The sequence below is a fragment of the Amborella trichopoda genome, chromosome 7 (genome assembly GCF_054954075.1).
Source record: "Amborella trichopoda isolate Santa Cruz 75 chromosome 7, AtrichopodaSantaCruz75HAP2 v2.0, whole genome shotgun sequence".
In the NCBI taxonomy this organism is placed as follows: domain Eukaryota; kingdom Viridiplantae; phylum Streptophyta; class Magnoliopsida; order Amborellales; family Amborellaceae; genus Amborella; species Amborella trichopoda.
In genome coordinates this window covers 41,984,028-42,003,101 of record NC_142342.1, presented here as the reverse complement: position 1 = coordinate 42,003,101, position 19,074 = coordinate 41,984,028, and the positions used below count along the sequence as shown (strand labels likewise).

Sequence of the window (19,074 nt, the reverse complement as noted above, 5' to 3'; positions counted from 1 at the left end):
TTGCCATAATTATTTGGATGAAATATTTATTGAATTACATAATTTATTTGTTAAATTTCAAAATTATAAATCTAGATTGAAAATGCGACCTAAGGCTTGTTTCAAATATGGACATGGTTTTTATACTAGGATTCTTATGTAGATATCCGTCCCTCTTCATGATCTATTTTTGACATGGATTTTGGACTTAAAATTTTTAAGTATATCTAAACTCTAAGGTGAAGATCATTGATATGTAGAAAAAAATATTTAAAAAAATTAAAATAATATACTTTTTGAAAAAAATTTAGATTGTTAGTTTGTCTTTTTTAAGAGGACCAACACTTAACATCCATCCTTAAGATTGAATGTTTATAAGTATCCCCATCGCATGAAAGCACCTTTCCATCAAATCTTCATGGGATTGTATACCATGAGATACTGTTTACAATTGTTATAAGGACAAGGAGGCCACAATTATTCTTAGACATTAGATGTCAAATTAAACAAAAAATTTAAAATTTTTTGTTTTAATATAATCAATGAGTAACTTACAGACACCCGATTTAAAAATTGATGTCTATACTAAAAATAAATAGTTTTTTTTTTTAATACTTTTCTTATATTTATCCTATTCTAGAATGTATAAGGATGATCTTGAGGAGGGGACCAGATTTAGACATGATCCATTGCCCAATGCACTTACAAGGCATGCACCGCTAACGTTAAGCAGATGGAAACAATGTTATTGTCATCACCAACCATCCACATATCGGACGGTGACGACACTGAGTGTGAAAACAAGTAAATTCGCTCTTACTCTCGGACACGTGGCGTATTCAACACGTACACGTGGCAATACGGTATTGGCCTCCGACAACCTCACGGGGAGGAACAACGCATGCTTTTTAATGCTATGCTCTACAACTGCTAGCAATTTCTCAGCTTTTGTTCATCACTCAAAAATCTTGTCCTTTGCAAGCCCTAATTTTACCCTGTCTTCTGCAAACCCTCGTTTCCTTCCATTTGCTGCTAAATTTGCAAGTCAAGTTCTCCCTCATTGTCTTAGAAACCTAATATCCTTTCATCCAAGTCTCCTATTTCTTGTTCTGATTCTTCTCTGAAAGCGTTCTTTTCTCCTTTGAGATCTGTGACAACAATGGCGAGTGGCTCGGATCAGACCTCTGTCCATGACTTCACTGTAAAGGTATGTTCACTTTGATTGATGGTTCTGTAACTTCTGTTGTAAGTAGTTAGGATTCGGATTTAGGTTTCTAGTTTAAGTTCTCGTTCATTGAACATAAGTTGCATAATAATGGATGATGTGGAGTTCGTTTTCTGATTGATTTTGTATTATGCCGTGGTTGTTGTTGTGTTCTCCGATTAATGATTTAAAGTTGCTTTCCTGATGTTTATTTTTGTTGATTGCTACGATCTTTACCAAAATTAGGGCTTAAGAGACCCTTTTCCGGTTGATAATTATGCAAAGCGTTGCATAATTTCCATGTTGATCATTCACATTTTCAATCAATTTGGGTTAAGGAGTTCCATGCAATTAACTTACTTGTGATTGGGGTACTTGAGCTGATAAACATGTAATGGTTAGTCTGATATTTGATTATTAGGTTTCTTTTTCAACCAAAATTATAAATTTGGTTGCTGTTTGGAGTGTGGTGATTAGATTGTAGGATTTCCCCTTCATAGACGTTGATTCGTTTGATTTATTGTATAGCTGCTCTCAATTTTTCAGGTGAAGGGCGTGCATTGCTCTTGAAATTTTATTTCTAATCTTTGTCGGTAAGCAAGAATTGGTCTGCTTTCATACGTGGCAGGGCCATGGCAGGCCAGGAGCCGCACAATCCGGGCTGGTCATGATCTCCACGCCATGGGCATGAGCATGTGGGCCACATATGTTAGCCAGGGCCGGGTGTTAGCTGGTCCGGGCTGGGCCATTGTCAAGCCTAGGTTTTACTTTCTTTTAGAGAAACCTTACATTTGTCAAAACCATGCTTTGTTGAGAGATATAGGTTGGGTCTGTTATGATCATACCTTTGTCAAAACCAAGTTCTCTTGTATTATTCTACAAACCCAATTTCTCTTTTTTAGAGAGGGAAGGGGGGAGGGAGGCATGGACTATTTCACCTTTCACACTCATGGATGTCTTGTTTCTTGCTTTGCGAAAGGGCCATTTTGATTATGCAGGTTCTTTGGTATAGTTCTTGGAATCAAATGTCTGAATTGGCTGTTCGCTCTGTTTTTGACATTATTTGATTTTTTTAAGGGCATTCAGCATTACTTGGCTGATTAATTGCGCTTGTGTTTGACCCTTTTCCTTGGAGTAAAATTTACAGGGGATTCACGACTCATGAGACTGTTTTGGACTGTTACTAACCGTCCTTTTTCCCCAATAAAAATCATTGTTTACCATTTTTATTTGCTTTGCAAATTGTTCTACATCTTTATCATTCTAGTACTTTTAGTTTGGCTATGTAATATTTGGGCCATTGGGTCGCAATTTCATGCGGTGTTTATCTTTATTGTAGATTTTGTGCTGATAATTTGGCGTGTTAATGTTGGATCCCTTTCTCTCTTTCAAGTGTAATTTTCCATTTTCTAATGACTAAAATGATCCTAATTCTCTCATGTTAAAGGATGGAACTTCATTTATTTTTAAGTGAGATTTTGTATTGTGGTGGATTAGGTTTTTCTTTTATGCATGGTAGATAATTCATAACAGTTATTTCTTCTTTTTTCCGAAAACAGGATGTGAAGGGAAATGATGTGGATCTCAGCATTTACAAGGGAAAGGTCCTCTTAATTGTCAATGTTGCATCTCAATGGTAACTCGTTACTCCTCCTTCCATCGATTTTTTAATTATGGTATAGTAGAAGTGTTTTCATGTTTTGGAAAGTGATTGGGACTGGAATTTAGTGATATGATTAAATGTGGGCCATGGGAATTCTGATAACCTTATTCCTTGGAAGCTATATGCTGTGACACCAAATTGGGCATGCGGATGTGAATCTTAATTAAAAATTACAGACATTTATAGGAAAAGAGATTCTCTATACCATAAGGTAACGTGTGTGCTATTATACAAACAATTGATTGTGATGTGGGACCTGTCCCTTGCATTTCTCAATTCTTGGATTGGTGTTTCCCTTGCTTTTCTGAGTAGAAAGCTTGGAACCAAGGATGATTCCTGAAAAAATGCGTCATTCTCCGCTAATGGGGGGCAAAACGAATTTCATGGGCATGGGCACGGGCTTGAAATGTACAATTCAACTTTTCAACTGGGAGCCGTAACTCCATAAATCATTGTTAGAAAAAAAAAAAAGTCCCTTTTGGCATTTCCCTGTGGTAGCTACATGAAGCTGGACGTTTATGCACACACAAGGACCGTTTGTTGATAAATGGTGGAGTAGTGAATTACATGGGAAGTTAGCAAGTTGTGTTCATTCTTTCATTTATTGCTCCTGTGATTGCAGTTTAGTAGTGAATTACATTAGAACTTAACTAGTTGTGTTCATTCTTTCTTTTATTGCTCTTGTGATTGCAGTGGGTTGACAAATTCAAATTACAAGGAGCTAAATGAGTTGTACGAAAAGTACAAAGATCAAGGTTTGCTTATGGGCTTTTTCTTTATTAGAAAAGTTATAATTTTCCTGTAAATACATACAGAGAATTTGTAAGCACATGTAATCATTGATGTAGGTGAAAGTAATGATGTATCACTTTCCATTTCAGCTCCGATTATAATTTCTTATGATTCTTCCTGTCACTTTATTCTGAGCTGTTTAATCATAGCATATCGGACTGATGTTAATCCAAATTATGTAGCAATTTGAAAATTGCCTTAACCATTTGTTTATTCATCAATTTTGATAGGAAACTATATCTTCAATATTCTATGATGTCTTAATTTGTTCTATCTTTTTCTTATGGTCCTGCTCCTGCCCATTTGGGTCCTAGCAATCAGGAATAGGATTGGTACACTTAGTAGCTGGTGGTATCGTAAATGTTATCTAATTTTGAGTTGGCTCTTCGTCTCCATGTCTCGAGTTTCTGTATGATTCTTCCATCTCTTGGAAGAAGACTTGTAGCTTCTTCTCAGCTACTAGGACATTCATTTTTGTTTTCGAGAACAAGTTACTATGAATTATTCAAGTTGGCTGTGGGGTGAAGAGCTGTTTATTTCTCTTCAGCAGTAGTACAGGATACTGATCTTTGCTTGTTGATTATTTGATTTAAGCCATGATCATTAGCTACTATACACCTCTATTTATCTTCAGTTTTTGTCTTTTTTTTAAGAAAAAAGAAAAGAAAAAACGAATCAGCATCTTGAGTTCCAAGATACAGAGACGTAGCTCAAAGTACTATCTGATTTTGAGTCTTGGATCACCCGTGCTTTTATGCACTTTAACTTATCAGGGTGGCTTAATTTTTTTGTTTTTGACTCTTGGTATTAATAGGACTCGAGATATTGGCATTCCCATGCAACCAGTTTGGTGGGCAGGAACCCGGATCAAACGAAGAGATAATAGAAGTGGCTTGTACTCGCTTTAAAGCTGAGTTTCCCATTTTCGACAAGGTGACTAAAATGCCTTAATTTTTTTCTTTTTCATTTTCTTTTTCTTCTTTTATTTATACATTCGCGCCCGAGGAAATTGTCTGATGGAGCTGTGAGTTTTTCTTTCCCTTCCATTCTGTCTCTATCTTACACTTCTCTTCGCTTAGTTTTTGATCTCTGATATTATATACAGGTTGAAGTGAATGGGAAAAACACCGCACCTGTGTACAAATTCTTGAAATCAAGCAAAAGGGGTATACTTGGGGAAGGCATCAAGTGGAATTTCTCAAAGTTCTTGGTGGACAAGGAGGGCCATGTTGTTGACCGTTATGCACCAACGACCTCCCCCCTCAGTATCGAGGTAAAAGAATAATCAATTTCTCTGTTACATTACCTTCTCTCCTTCACATGTGTGCACTGAGAGAGAGAGAGAGAGAGAGAGAGAGAGAGAGAGAGAGAGAGTTTGCAGCAATCTGCAAATTAAATTAGAGAAGATGAGATCACAGTAAATTAATTTGAGAGAAATATTTTTATGGTAGTGCATGTGTTGGTCTACCAAGTCGCATATGGTCCTATGGGCGAAACGACAGCGAAAAACAGAAGTGATAACTTTTGACCTGAAACTTTGCCAATCATCTATGGTTCCTGGAATCAATTCAAGGAAACTGATATGAGCTCTTAGAACCCTCGAATGTGAATTTCGATATGGGATTTTCTTTTGGGTTTTAATCAAATTCTCTCTCTGAGTACTTCATGTTAAGATAGTTCTGGTTGTGTCAAGACAGCCCGGTAATTATCTCATCTTTCTCTAGTTTGCAGATTTCTGCAAATTCCCTCCCTCCCTCCCTCCCTCAACGATTCCCGTGAAATCGCAAGACTAGGCGTCTTCATTTTTATGTTGTTAACATATAGTTTCTTTATTTAAAATTTTGCAGAAGGACATAAAGAAACTGTTGGCTATCGTGTGAAGCCAGAAGTCGAGTTTATAGCACTTGTGTCTGCTTTATGTGGACAGCTTAAATAATAAGAGGAAAGCATGGGGGTTTATGGTATATATATGATTGTATAAGAGGCATGATACTAACTCCTTCAATGTAGACTCTGTATTCTTCTGTAATCATTTAGGTATGTTATGGAGTTATGCATAAATGGAAGGCAGTCTTCTTGGATGATGAATTACGTATGCGGTTTCAAATGCGAATTATTATTATTATTATCATTATTGTTATTTGGGTAGATGTGTGGGGATTACAGCCTCTACCTGTTTTAGAAATAGTTTAGTAGTTTTATTCATCAGCCAGAATGGAAGTGTAGACCCTGAGCTGAAGCTCAGGTGGTGCCACCACTACAACCCGAACCCCATTTGCTTTATTTTCATCCGAAGTTGGACGATGACATCTAGTGGGTATCCTTTGTGGGATCCATCCGTCGCCTCGCCACTGTTTTATGAGCCGGTCACTTTTATCAGCCAGTGATATGACTGCAACTGGCCCAGTCAGGGCTGGCCTGGGAGCTTTAGATGTTTAGAGGCCTTGACTGAGCAAAACTCAGGAGTTAGTTATTTTTAGTTGAGGTTTGATTCTCATTGATTCTTACTCCTTGTTGTGTTATGTCTTGAAGTAACTAGATACTTATTTTTTCTTCTTCAGTGTTGTGTCCATCTTAGAAGATGAGTTAAGAGTCAATTGCATCTTTCTAGCTCAAGGAACCATAAGCATACAATGAAAACTCACTGAAATGTTATAATTAATATTGATACTTGAACTCCCATCATATGAAACAGAGCGGGTCTTATCATTCAACTTGATATGTTGAGCTACAACTTAATGAGATGTTAATTGTAATTAGCTTATAGTATGTTGTTAATCCTCAATAGAGAAAGATACGAGATGAGAGATAAAAGCAAGTCACAATGGCCAAAAGAAATTCTACTACCTTGGGAGTATACTGTTCATTTACTCCCTCGTGTAAAACCTAATGTAGGATTAATTTTAGAACCTTAAATTTTGGGGATATAATTATAAACTATTTACATGCATATTAACCTCAATAAATTTTTCCCCTAATTCTACCCTCTAAGCACTTTTAAACAATTTGTGTTTAAAAATTGAATAGAAATTGTCCAAGGGTGGTTGCAACCGTGTTATTGAATAGAAATAAAGTTCCAAATTTTTTTTTTTTTTTTTTCAGACTTCGTGATTTACTTCAAGCCATCCAATTTGACATCTAATGAGTGGAAATGATTGTGATTTTTATGTACAAAAGATCCATGTACAAAAAATAAATGGTCTATTTGTAGACAGTTTTTTTTTAGAATGTGAGATCTAAGTGTTAGAAAAATCAAATTTCAATTTGTTTTGTTTTTTTTGTTGTTGAGAATGACCATGTAGTGATTCTTAGATGGTTAGCAAACTTTCAAATTGAAAAAATCCTCTCAAGTGAGTAATCTAACTAAGGGAATAGAAGTAAAGTATAAGTAAACTATGCTCTTGAGGTAATATAGTATAAGTGCTCGTCTTAATATACAGTGTTTTAGAATTTGTATTGGTAGTTGGACTGCCCATCCATTGATTATGCAGATTGGCGATTTGGATCGGGTGAGCTAAAAAAACAAAAAAAGGATATGTAAGGGGCTTTTTTGTTTCAAGCTCTTTTCTTTTTGCATTTTTTTTTCATAACGACGATTTGGTTTTGCTCATCGTTATTAACTATTTTTCGTTGGAGGGAGTATTTTATGGGCCAAATCACTTATTTAGCTTAAGAATCCCCAGGATGGTTCCTGATACAGATCTAGATCGGCAAACTGCAAACGTGGCAAACTCAAAAAAAGTAAGAAGATATGTATACGTGTTTTTTTGTGCGAGTGTGCGATGTGAATGGTACGATTGTGTAACGTGAGTATTTTCTCAAAAAAAGATGATGTAAAGTGAGTAAAAAAAAAGAGAGTGAAAGTTGTTAAAGAGAGTGGTGGCGGTGAAGGTATTAGTTGTGCATGTAGTGGTGTGTCGTATGCGTGTAAATTGTAGAGAGGGAAAGAGTAATTGCAGAGAAGTGTTTATGTTTTTATTATAGAATAAAATATAGAGAAAATTGCGTACAGACACTATTGGGAGGGTGGTCAATTGTTAAATGGGCACTTGTTTGTCTGAAATTACGAGCATCTCTCTCTCGTGGCAATTTTTTTTTTAAGTTTTCCTCCTGTCCGGCAATGCAAATGCTAGAGAGCATCCATTTAAACTTGGGTGAATTTGTTGTATGGTGTTCGAAATACTAAACAACTATTTGGTTTAAAAAAAAATATGCGAGCTTCATTTCCTGCTCTCACTCTCTATTTTCTTTTTGCACTCTCTAACACCACCTGATTTTTATTAAGAGTAGCTTTTTTAAGCTTCTCGATTCGATCAACGGAAGTTCATTCAATGGTGGGAATAGAGTTTTCTCTTCTATCTAGTGAGCTTAGAGTTTCTTTGGTTGTGGTTTCTAGGGTTTGAAGCTTCGAGTATAGGATTTGAAGCTTCGAGAATATTTCCATTTCAGAACAAAGGTAAGCCGTGCCAAAAAATGGGGGATTTGATAGTATAAAATAGAGGGGAAATGAAAAATCACAATGAGCATACCAGCATCAAAGAGAAGAACATGGATGCAATAGCTACCTCTAATGTGAACACGAGCAAACGAATATATTTGAAAAGTTTTAGAAACCAGTATCCGCCATTAAAATGATCTGTTTTTCAACAGTGATACAAATTAAGTCAAAAGAGATAGATATTTTCTGGTTTTATCAAAGTTCTTGAAAGACTCAAGTGAGGATTTTATTCTTTGAATAAATTTTTTTTCTCAGGAAAATCATTGTGTAGCTTTTACATTGAAAATAAAACTTGAGAGGGAGAGAGAGTAGGAGCAGGAAATGGGGCTTCAAACCTTAGAAATGAGGTTTGCACGTTTTTTCAAGTTAAATAGTTGTTCGGTATTTCGAACCTCGAACAATATATTTATCGAAGTTTAAACGAATGCTCTTTGTCCGGTGTTTGCATTGCCAAACAGAGAAACAACTTAGAAGAAAAAGATTTTCAAAGGTTGCTCCAAAATTTCGAAAGAGTAAGTGCTCATTTGATAATTAACCCCTCAACAGTATCCTTACATAATTTGCTTTACAATAGACATACGTGCCACACACCACAAGAATAAAATATTTTATTACGCAATATACACATAAACATGCACCTCTCTCTCTCTCTCTCTCTCTCTCTCTCTAGTTTCTCTCTTCTTATATGTATGTACACACCACTACATGCACCACTAACACCCTCGCCCCTAACCACTCTCTTTAACAACTCTCGCTCTATTTTTTTTATTTTTACATACTTTACACAATCATACCATTCACATCACACACATGCCACCTCACCACCACTCACGTGTCTCTCTCTCTGTCTCTGTTGCCACCCTCTCTTTCCCTCTACCACTTTGCATCCTATCTTTTTCTCTTTACACCCCTCTTCTCTCTCACTAAGGATCACGCACACAGCTTGAGCCCCTGCCCCCCATTTATAGTTCCTTGCACCACCAGGCTCGTATTGTCAACACATTCACCTACTTCTTGTTTTGGATGAATCATTTGGTATATCGAACCGTTATCGGTTTGTTTGGTTGAATCATTTGGGATATCGGATCGCTACCCTTTTTATTAAGTAAAAACAAAGGAGAATTATAAAAACCCCCAAAAGTATACTGTCTATCCAACTTAACTTGAGCTAATTTTTTCTCACTTTTTCCCCTCACAACTACATGTCGTCTAAAAAATTCTCCATATCTAAAAAAAAAAAAGACCCCTCTCTCTCCTCGTGGCTTTTACCCACGGCTCTCTCCCCGTGCGCTCCGGCAATCTATTTAAACGTTCCGGCAATGATGACATGTGCTTCGGCAATGCAAGGATTCGCTCCGATAGTACACCTTCTTGAGCCAAAGTGTTCCGGCGGTTGGATAGGTCGCTCCGACCATGAGGACACACGCTCCAGCAATGCAAGGACTCGCTCCAGCAGTATACTATTTGGAGCCACAGCGCTCTGGCGGTTGAATAGGTCGATTCGGCAATGAAGATAAGCACTTCGGCAAGGTTGAATTGACCGCTTTGGCAATACACTACTTGGGGCTGCCAATTATAAAAAATAACAACTTTTTACCTTGGGGGTTTTTGTGAGGAAAAGTAGTTGTGGAGAGAAAAGTGAAAGACAAAGTTAGCTTGGGTTAAATTGTATAGATAGTACACTTGGGGGTTCTTGTAATTTTCCCTAAAAATAAAGTGTTACATGAGCACCAATTATAACCGTTGCTAAATACATGAGCACCAATTATAACCGTTGCTAAAAAAGCACTAGTAACATTGGATAAAGCGAAAGGCATTACAAAATCAAAGTGTTACATGAGCAACAATTATAACCATTGCTAAGAGAACACTAGTAAAATCAGATAACCATTGCTAAGAGAACGAAAGGCATTACAAAATCAAGTGTTACATGAGCAACAATTATAACCATTGCTAAGAGAACACTAGTAAAATCAGATAACCATTGCTAAGAGAACTAAAGGCATTACAAAATCAAGTGTTACATGAGCAACAATTATAACCATTGCTAAGAGAACACTAGTAAAATCAGATAACCATTGCTAAGAGAACGAAAGGCATTACAAAATCAAGTGTTACATGAGCAACAATTATAACCATTGCTAAGAGAACACTAGTAAGCAGTACAAAATCTAGTGGACGATCTCCACACGATTGCTTCATTCATAGAGACTACATGGTTGGTTTTGGTGAACTGTTATTCTTCAAAACCATTTGGAATCAGCTATCAAGACCTTTTGTGACCTTCAATGGAGGAATCTAGCCTAGAAAGGGATAACAGAAGCGTTCATGGCTGCACTGCTCCAAGCCACGCCTCGACCGCGGCATCCAAGCTCAAGCGCGATGTTCCGCCCTCACTCAAAGCGGTGGCGGCTTTCTCTTTAAGGGCCTTACTCCTGTCTCTGAGCATGTTCCCCTTCTCCGACTCCATTAGCCCCTTCACACACCGAGCCACTGCACCACCATCTACGAACCCGCTGTCCCCTATCTCCATCGCCATTGCAATCTTCATCTCTTCCACCATAAACAACGCGTTGAGATGTTGCTCTGCATACAGGGGCCAAGCCAACATGGGCACCCCTGCGCACACGCTCTCGAGGGCGGAGTTCCACCCGCAGTGCGTCACAAAGCCCCCCACCGCCGGGTGGTTCAGAACCGCCACCTGCGGTGCCCAGGACGTCATCACCATCCCCAACTCAGCAGTCCGCCCTAAAAACCCCTCTGGTAAGAGCGCATCGAGGTCGGGTTCGTGCATGAGGCGAGTACTGTGTATCACCCAAAGGAACCTTTGCCGGCTGTTCTCGAGCCCGATTGCAATCTCCTTAATTTGAGGAGGCGAGAAGGTCCCTTGGCTCCCGAAGCACAAGTACACCACGCTTGCAGCTGGCTGTACGCGGAGCCATTCCAAGCACTGGCAATCGTCATCACCGCCGCTAGTGGAAGCAGCGATGAGGGGGCCAATGCAGTAGACTGGGGGGGTGGGAACATCAGGGGTGCACTCACCAAAGGCTAGGGCTCGGAGGGCACGGGGCGGCTCTAGTTCATCAAAGGAATTGACTAATATTCCTTGTGTGAGAGCAATTCGATTGCAAGCTTTGACAAACCAATCATAAGCTTTGTTGGTGCGGTCAAGTAAAGGGTCTGGCATGCTGGTCGGTGGCACTAAGGGGAGGCCTGGCACTATGAGGAGCTCCTTTTGGTCACGGAAGCTGATGGGAATTCGGGAGTGGAGGGTGGGGGTGTATAGGAAGATGGCGAGATCCGCAGCACTCGACGTGTAGAAGACGTGCGCCGGGATGTGCATATCGTTGGCGACATCGAGAGCGGTCATACAGAAAAGGTCCATGATGAAAGCCACTATATTAGATTGTTCACATATGGATTCGAGGGCTTTCGAGACACTGGGGTTACTGTCATGGATGAATTCAAAGACGAGGGTCTCTAGATTTAGAGAATGATCGACAGAGAATTCAGGGGGCGAGAGCTCGAGGAAAGCGATGTCCGGAAATTCATTGGAAATATAGGCGATGTAAGGGGCGGTGTTGCCGACATAGAACGGAGGGTTAACGGTGAGGATGGTGGTGGAGAGATTGGGGTGGCGATGGAGGATGAGCTTGGCCAGCTCCACCATAGACATAAGGTGGCCGGAGCAGGGAGATGGGTAAAGAACCACCACCATTTCCTTCATCTCTTTTGATCTTTACCCACTCTGAATCTGAAGGGTGCAAATGCGAAGACACAGAATTGGGATCCTTCACGTCCAGCGTTTTGGTCCGCATACAAGTTTGACATGTTACGGTGAGAATTGAAGAACTAACTGTGCCTAGTGTTTGGTCGCACCTAACATTCCTGGAGCTGTAGCTCCTATAGCTTACTCTCTTGGGTGTACACTATTTATGTACTCCCTTGGGCAGACGGTCCTACTTAAGAAGATTTTTTTGCTATTATAAGATTGCGGAAGGTTTCTATACTTCCCCTACCGTGTGGACGATATATACTTTCCCTCCATCCCAGCCATTCAATTTTGATCAAGTGAACCGCAGAGAGTTTGATCTAGATCCGATTTTTCAAAGTATTTTATTTTCAATTGTTTTTCTACAAATTATATGAATATGAAATATGGTACATGCTATTATCTCAATAGGGGGCACTTAAAAAAATATTAGATGACTGTTTTCGATAAAATAAAATGAACAAAATACCTCTGAAATTTTTAAGGGAATTTTGGCTATTTTATTTTATTGAGAATATTTATATATATTTTACCGGTGCGAGTTTAAGAGAGGAGTAGACACCCAAATTTGGTATTTTGTAGAAAATAAACATTGTGATTAGGATCATCTCAGCCGTCCATCCAGAATGGATGGTTGGATTGAGAGAAGTATATAAGTTTTATATACATTAAGGGAAGTACAGAAAGGTTGCCCGTAAGATTTTGTAAACCACTATTGAAAAGCTAGCATGGATCTTCAAAAAAACAACATTTTGGATTTTGAGTTTCTAAACACTTGGACTTGTTCCTCTAAAAATTGGACACTATTTATTCAACTAAGGGGAAAAGATATTCAACTAAGGGGCCAATCTTTTCAGGCAACCCAAACTATGTATGATTTTTGTTCTCTTGAAATTGGTCATTGGGTTCACATCCACGAAACTTTGGACCCTAAGGACTATTCTGTTTGTCTCTAGTTAATATACGATGTGCTCCTGCGCGGTGTCATACAATCTCTTGACCAAAAGCTAAATGGAAAATTTTGCATGTGATGCTCCACATATATAAAGTAAATATGATCAGATATTCTCAACCATTCAATCTAAATGGATGACTGAGGTGGCTTTCTCTTGATGCAATGATCATGATATTATATTTTTAATTTTATGTTTTAAATACTTCACAAAATTAAGAGTATGTTTCATATACTAGTATGGACCATTGCAAGACTACTAGTCAATAGCATTTTATTGCTCCCCTCATGCAAAAAAAAATAAGTGGTGGACGGGCAGGTGAACTTCTTTTTTGATAGATAAGTGGGAAATACAAGCCCCTACCCGTTTTAAATATAGTTAATGATTTAAATACTTAACAAAATTAAAAGCATGTTTGATATACTAGTATGGACCTTTCAAGTAAATTTAAGAAATAGTAAATGGTTTAAATACTTCACAAAATTAAAACCATGTTTCATTTACTAGTATAGACCATTGCAAGACCACTAGTAAGTAGCATTTATTGCTCCCCTGATGCTGCAGAAAATAAGTGGTGGACTGGCAGGTGAACTTCTTTCTGCGTAGATCAATGGGGAAATACGGCACCAACCCATTTTAGAAAAGTTTAATAGTGTTGGAGGACTCAGGTAGTGTTACAGGAAAAATCGGGCGTTCAAATTCTAACCACCCTGTTAGATTGGAATTTCAACCGGTTTTGGTGAACCGGTCGGATTAATTTGAAAAATTCAAAAAAATATTATATAAAATCTTTAAAAATAATGGATTTTGTTTGTAATGTATTTTTTTAATGAAGAGTGAATATTGTTTTGATTATTAATACTTACTTTTTAAATTTTCCCATCTTTTTTAGAAAATATCAAAAATGTCCCTAGGCACAAATCAATTATTTAAAATCTAGTTTTCATTAATTTTTTTTTTCATTTAGATGTACTTTATTTAATCATGTTTTAATATATTTTTTATATTTTATTAATTTTTTTATTTTTTAATACTTTTTTGTTCCCCTAGGACTTACCCAGTTAATCCGATTGAACCGGCTAGTTTATCGGTTAGTACCGAATAACTACTTCCACTGGTTACAACATAACCTTCCGACTAGTATTCGTAAAATCGAACTGGAACGGTTAACCAGACATGGGCCTAGAAGCAGTTTAACCGGCCTAACTGGTAAACCCGCAGATTCAACTGCTCTTACCAAACAAGTCCCGGACAATAAAAAAAGTGTTGAAAAAACATAAAAAATAAGAATCTACTAAAATATGAAAAACACATAACGAATAATTAAAACAAAACACATTCAAATGAAGTTGAAAATTAATGACAAAATGGATTTTAACCCATTTTATATTTTTCAAGAGCTATTTTTAAATTTTTTTAAAAAAGATGGGAAAATATATAAGTGAGTATTAATGACCAAAACAATTTTTAATCTTTACCATAATATAATAATATTTAAAAATACATTACAAATCAAAAATACCTTCTTTTTAGAATTTTTATACATTTTTTTTAATGTTTTTTTTAAATACTGATTGATCACCCTAATCGCCCAAAACCAAAACCAATCATTGACTGGTTTCAATCTAACCGGACGGCTAACGGTTAAATTGGGCGATTTTGTGAACAATGCTTCCGATGCTAGATAAAGCATGACCTCGACCCTGGGTAGCAACTCAATCATTAAAGTTGACCATTGCTCTCAAAAGGCTTTTAAAAAGTTGGGAAGCATGTGAGGAAATTGCCTCCACCATGGTACCCTATGTATTACACAACACATGTTTTTTTACAGTACAGAACACATGGTACACTTGGTGTTCCACGATTAAAGCACTCCTTACGAAAGGATTTATTACGGGAAAATTGCATAAATCCCCCAAATTAAGCTTTTCTATCAATTTACCCCTAGCCTTATATTCCCTAACAACTTTTAGGACGAAACTATCTATTCTAGCAAATACCCCCCAATATAAAAAGTTCACTTATTTTGGACTAAAATACCATTTCCGTACGAACAAATTATTTCGGATCCAATAAAAGCAAATACCGGACTGCAGTTGCCAAATGTCGGACCACCGTCTCATTAACACACACCGAAACACATTTGTAAAACGCCAGAGTGCCCCTATACGCATCGCCAGACTGCCATATTGTTAAACTTCTGAATCCTCCAGTAAAATCATTATGTATTAATTAATTTTCTAGAACATACAGAGTCCCCTATACATATAGGGCTAATCAGTTATTGATAATAATGAACTAATCTAGTCTTATCAAGAGAGTGCTAATCAGTTATTGATAATAATGAACTAATCTAGGCTTATTAAGAGAGATATCTACATCAAATACAAGATAAACTTAAAATTAAAAATTATCATCAACTATCTATATCTTCTGGACTATCTCTACTATCTCTATCTCTACAGTCCTCCTCAAACTGAGGTTGGGTGAACATCAGCAATTTGTCAACGAGATAGTCATGACGAGCACTAGTCATTGCCTTGGTAAAGATATCTGCAAGTTGTTGTTGGGAGGTAATATATGGGAGTGTAATTTCTCCGGCCGGAAACTTGTCACGAATGAAATGACAATCAACTTCTATATACTTTGTGCAGTCATGAAACACTGGATTTGACGCAATACGTATAGCGCTCATATTATCAGCATACAATGGTGTAGGAGTTCGATGAAGAATATTGAGGTCCCATAAAAAACCTCTCAACCAAATAATTTCACTGCAAGCTGAGGACATTACTCGGTATTCAGCTTCTGTAGAAGATTTAGACACAGTTTGTTGTTTCTCACATTTCCATGAGATAAGAGAATCTTCAAAAAAAATACACTACCCAGTGGTTGAGCGTCTAGTATCGGGGCATCCTGCCCAATCCGCATCGGTATAGGCTCGTAACTAGATAGAAGAGTTAGAAGAGAATAAAAGATCTCTATGATATGTAGCCCATAGATAACGAATAATACGATGGACAACAGAGAGGTGGATGCGACGAGGATCAACAACAAATTGGCTAATGACCTGAACTGCATGAGAAATATCTAGACGAGTCATAGTAAGATAAAGTAGACTCCCAACCAGTTATCTATAAAGAGTAGGATCTGGAAGTTTGTTGACATCATCCTTTCTATGTTTTACATTCACCTCCATTAGTGTATCTACTCATTTCTCAACAAATAAGTTGACCAGTTTGATCAAGTATTTGATGTACTTATTCTAGTTAACTATGTATCCATTAGGGGAATAATGAATCTCCAACCTAAGAAAATAAGTTAACGGACCTAAATCTTTCATTTTGAATGATTGATTGAGAAACTCTTTCAAGTGTCTGATATTATCCAGGTTGTCTCTTATGACGATAATAACATCAACATATAGGAGAAGAATTGTTATTCCTGAAGAACAATGATGAGTAAATAGCGAATAGTCATGAGCACTTTGTTTCAACCCAGCATGCAGAACGACCTGTCGAAATCATTCAAACCATGCTCTTGGAGCTTGTTTTAAACTATATAAAGCCTTTTTCAAATGACATATCATAGATTTATTATTGCAATAACCAGGAGGATGTCGCATATATACTATCTCTTTCAAATATCCATGGAGAAATGCATTTTTCATATCTATTTGAGATATAGTCTACTGACGAATAGCGGAGAGGGCAATTACGATTTGTATAGTTGTCATTGTAGCAACATGAGCAAACGTTTCATCATAGTCTATACCATACGCTTGTTTGTAACCTTGAGCAACTAATCGTGCTTTATATCGCTTTGATCATTCCATCATATTTAAGCTTCACAAAAAAGGCCCATTTACTGCCAATAATAGATGTGTGAGGAGGACACAGAACAAGATCTCAAGTATCATTTTCCAACAAGGCACTGATTTCTAAATCCATTGCCTCTTTTCAACAAGGCATAGTCAAGGCTTGCTGGTAGGAGGGAGGAATATCCACCGAATCTAAAAGGGCAAATAATGATCGAGGGAGTAAATAGAGATCTAGGTCTTTAAAAGGAAACTCAATCGTATCAAGAGAAGTAAACAAAGCTCTAGGATGTAGTGAAAAAAGGGAGAAACCATATCGAACAAGTGCGTGAGGTATACGTGAAGAACGTCGTAACTGAGTAGAGCTATCAATAGAAGTAAGAAAAGAATTACTTACAGGTAGGGTGGAGGTTTGACTTTGCTCTGGTTGGTGAGATGGAGTGTGTGTGGATGGGTGTTGTTGGCCTTGTTGTTGAGGCACTAAAAGGTGTGATGGTTTATCAATGGAGAAATTTGAAAAGAAAGGAGCAGAGGACCCTGATGATTTTGTAATTGAAGAGTAATAAAATATGCTTTCCAAAAAGACAACATTGCGAGAAATACGTATACGACGAGCTGTTGGATCATAACATAAAAACCCTGTTTGGCCAGAACAATAACCCACAAAAACACAAGTGACTGCTTGAATCGAAAATTTTGTTCGTTCATGCGGTGGAAGATGAACGAAACATACACACCTAAAAACATGCAAGAGTGAATAATCAGTATGAACATGACATAAGGATTAATATGGAGATTATTTATGCAAAACCAAGGATGGGAGGTGATTTATGAGATAAACAGATGTTGATGCAGCTTCAACCCAAAAACTATGAGAAATACGAGAGTCATGCATAAGGGTCCTCACAACTTCTAAGATATGGCGGTTTTTCATTTCAGCTATGTCATTCTGTTGTGGAGTATATGGACAAGTTTTCTGTAATTGAATACGAGAGTCATGCATATGGGTCATGACAACTTCTAAGATATGGCGGTTTTTCCTTTCAGCTATGTCATTATGTTGTGAAGTATATTGACAAGTTTTATGTGATTGAATACCCTGTGTTTTCAAAAAGTTTTGAAAATCATTTGATAAATATTCCCCCCCGGAGTCTGACCGTAAGATTTTTACTTTAGTATTAAATTGAGTTGCAATCATGGATAACAACATTTTAAAATGGGAGAATACTTCTGATTTATGGCACATAAAGTATATCCAGGTATAGCGTGTACAATCATCAATGAACAAAACAAAATACTTGTATCCCATTCTGGATAAAGTTGGAGCAGGACCCCACACATTACTATGAATGAGATGGAAATGTGTAGTTGTTTTATCTACTCGAGTCGAAAAAGGCAAACTGGTACTTTTATTCAAAGAACAACTAATACAAGATTTATTTATGGAATTCAAATCAAGTGCTTTATTTGGCAATGAACCAAAACGAAACAAAGTATCTAATTTATTTGCATTCGGAAGACCAAGTCTCTGATGCCACATATGCCATTGTTTATTAGAAACAGAGAAATCAGAATTCGATGGAGAAAAGAAAGAAGTATCATGGTTTGGTTTCTCAAACTCCAAGGCAAACAAACGACTAATTCTACGCTCCTTCCCTGTCACTCTCCTAGTGGTTTGGTCTTGTATTAGACAACCATCACGAGAAAATTGAACATTGTAACCATCATCAACTAGTTGGCCCACAGATATTAGATTAGCAGTTAATTTAGGAACGAAGAGGATATTACGTAAATGAAAAGGTGTACCATAGGAGATCGAAAGTGAAAGATTATCAGTACCAATAATGTTCAGCTTCTCCCCATTAGCGGTGAAAATCCGATTATTACCATGATATGGTTTAGTAGATGTTGGACTTGTGTGCACTCCAGTCATATGATTAGAGGCACCTGAGTCAATAAATCAAAAGGGATTTATACTAGGGGATAGGTGAGAGTTCATACCAGACAAGCCCATAACGGAGAAAGCAGAAGAGATAGCTGTCGATACATAGTTTTGTACCAACTGTCAAATATCATATGATGTCTGGGACATTGTCATATTTGGGTCATGAATAGTATTGAATGGAGGGGTCTCTACTTTTAATACCTTGGAAGCATCATTAGCAGCTTGGTATTCCCCGTACAGAGGTCTTCGTGTATCGAATGCCCGGTTGCCTCGTCGAGAAGGATTTCGACATTCAGTGATATTATATGCCCAGCACGTTTACAAAAAAATTTCTTCTTACACTGGGATGCTATATGAACATATTCTTTAGACTCATAACATTGCAGCAAATAGGGATCTTTTTGCGATGGTGTTCCTCTAGCCCGTTGAGCTACAAGTACAGACTCTATAT

At 37.4% G+C, this 19,074-nt stretch overlaps 1 protein-coding gene and 1 non-coding gene across 2 annotated transcripts; one reads left to right on the top strand and one right to left on the bottom strand.

Annotated features, from left to right (window-relative positions):
* Nucleotides 1–919: 919 nt before the first annotated feature.
* LOC18423045 (putative phospholipid hydroperoxide glutathione peroxidase) lies at nucleotides 920–5,726 on the top strand. The gene is made up of 6 exons (XM_006827610.4): nucleotides 920–1,186; nucleotides 2,743–2,819; nucleotides 3,540–3,601; nucleotides 4,453–4,571; nucleotides 4,744–4,911; nucleotides 5,486–5,726. Exons 1-6 carry the CDS (start codon nucleotides 1,139–1,141, stop codon nucleotides 5,516–5,518), a joined length of 507 nt encoding a protein of 168 aa, XP_006827673.1. The 5' UTR covers nucleotides 920–1,138; the 3' UTR covers nucleotides 5,519–5,726.
* A 4,469-nt stretch (nucleotides 5,727–10,195) lies between these two features.
* On the bottom strand, nucleotides 10,196–11,915 carry LOC18423043 (UDP-glycosyltransferase 88B1). Its single transcript, XR_016058989.1, has one exon. It is a non-coding gene; the product is annotated as a UDP-glycosyltransferase 88B1 (transcript).
* Nucleotides 11,916–19,074: the final 7,159 nt, after the last annotated feature.

Coding starts and splice junctions, on each gene's coding strand:
- LOC18423045 (XM_006827610.4), top strand. CDS start 1,139: ATGGCGAGTGGCTCGGATCAGACCTCTGTCCATGACTTCACTGTAAAG. Junction 2,820..3,539: donor GTCAATGTTGCATCTCAATG/GTAACTCGTTAC, acceptor TTGTGATTGCAG/TGGGTTGACAAATTCAAATT. Junction 4,572..4,743: donor AGTTTCCCATTTTCGACAAG/GTGACTAAAATG, acceptor TATTATATACAG/GTTGAAGTGAATGGGAAAAA.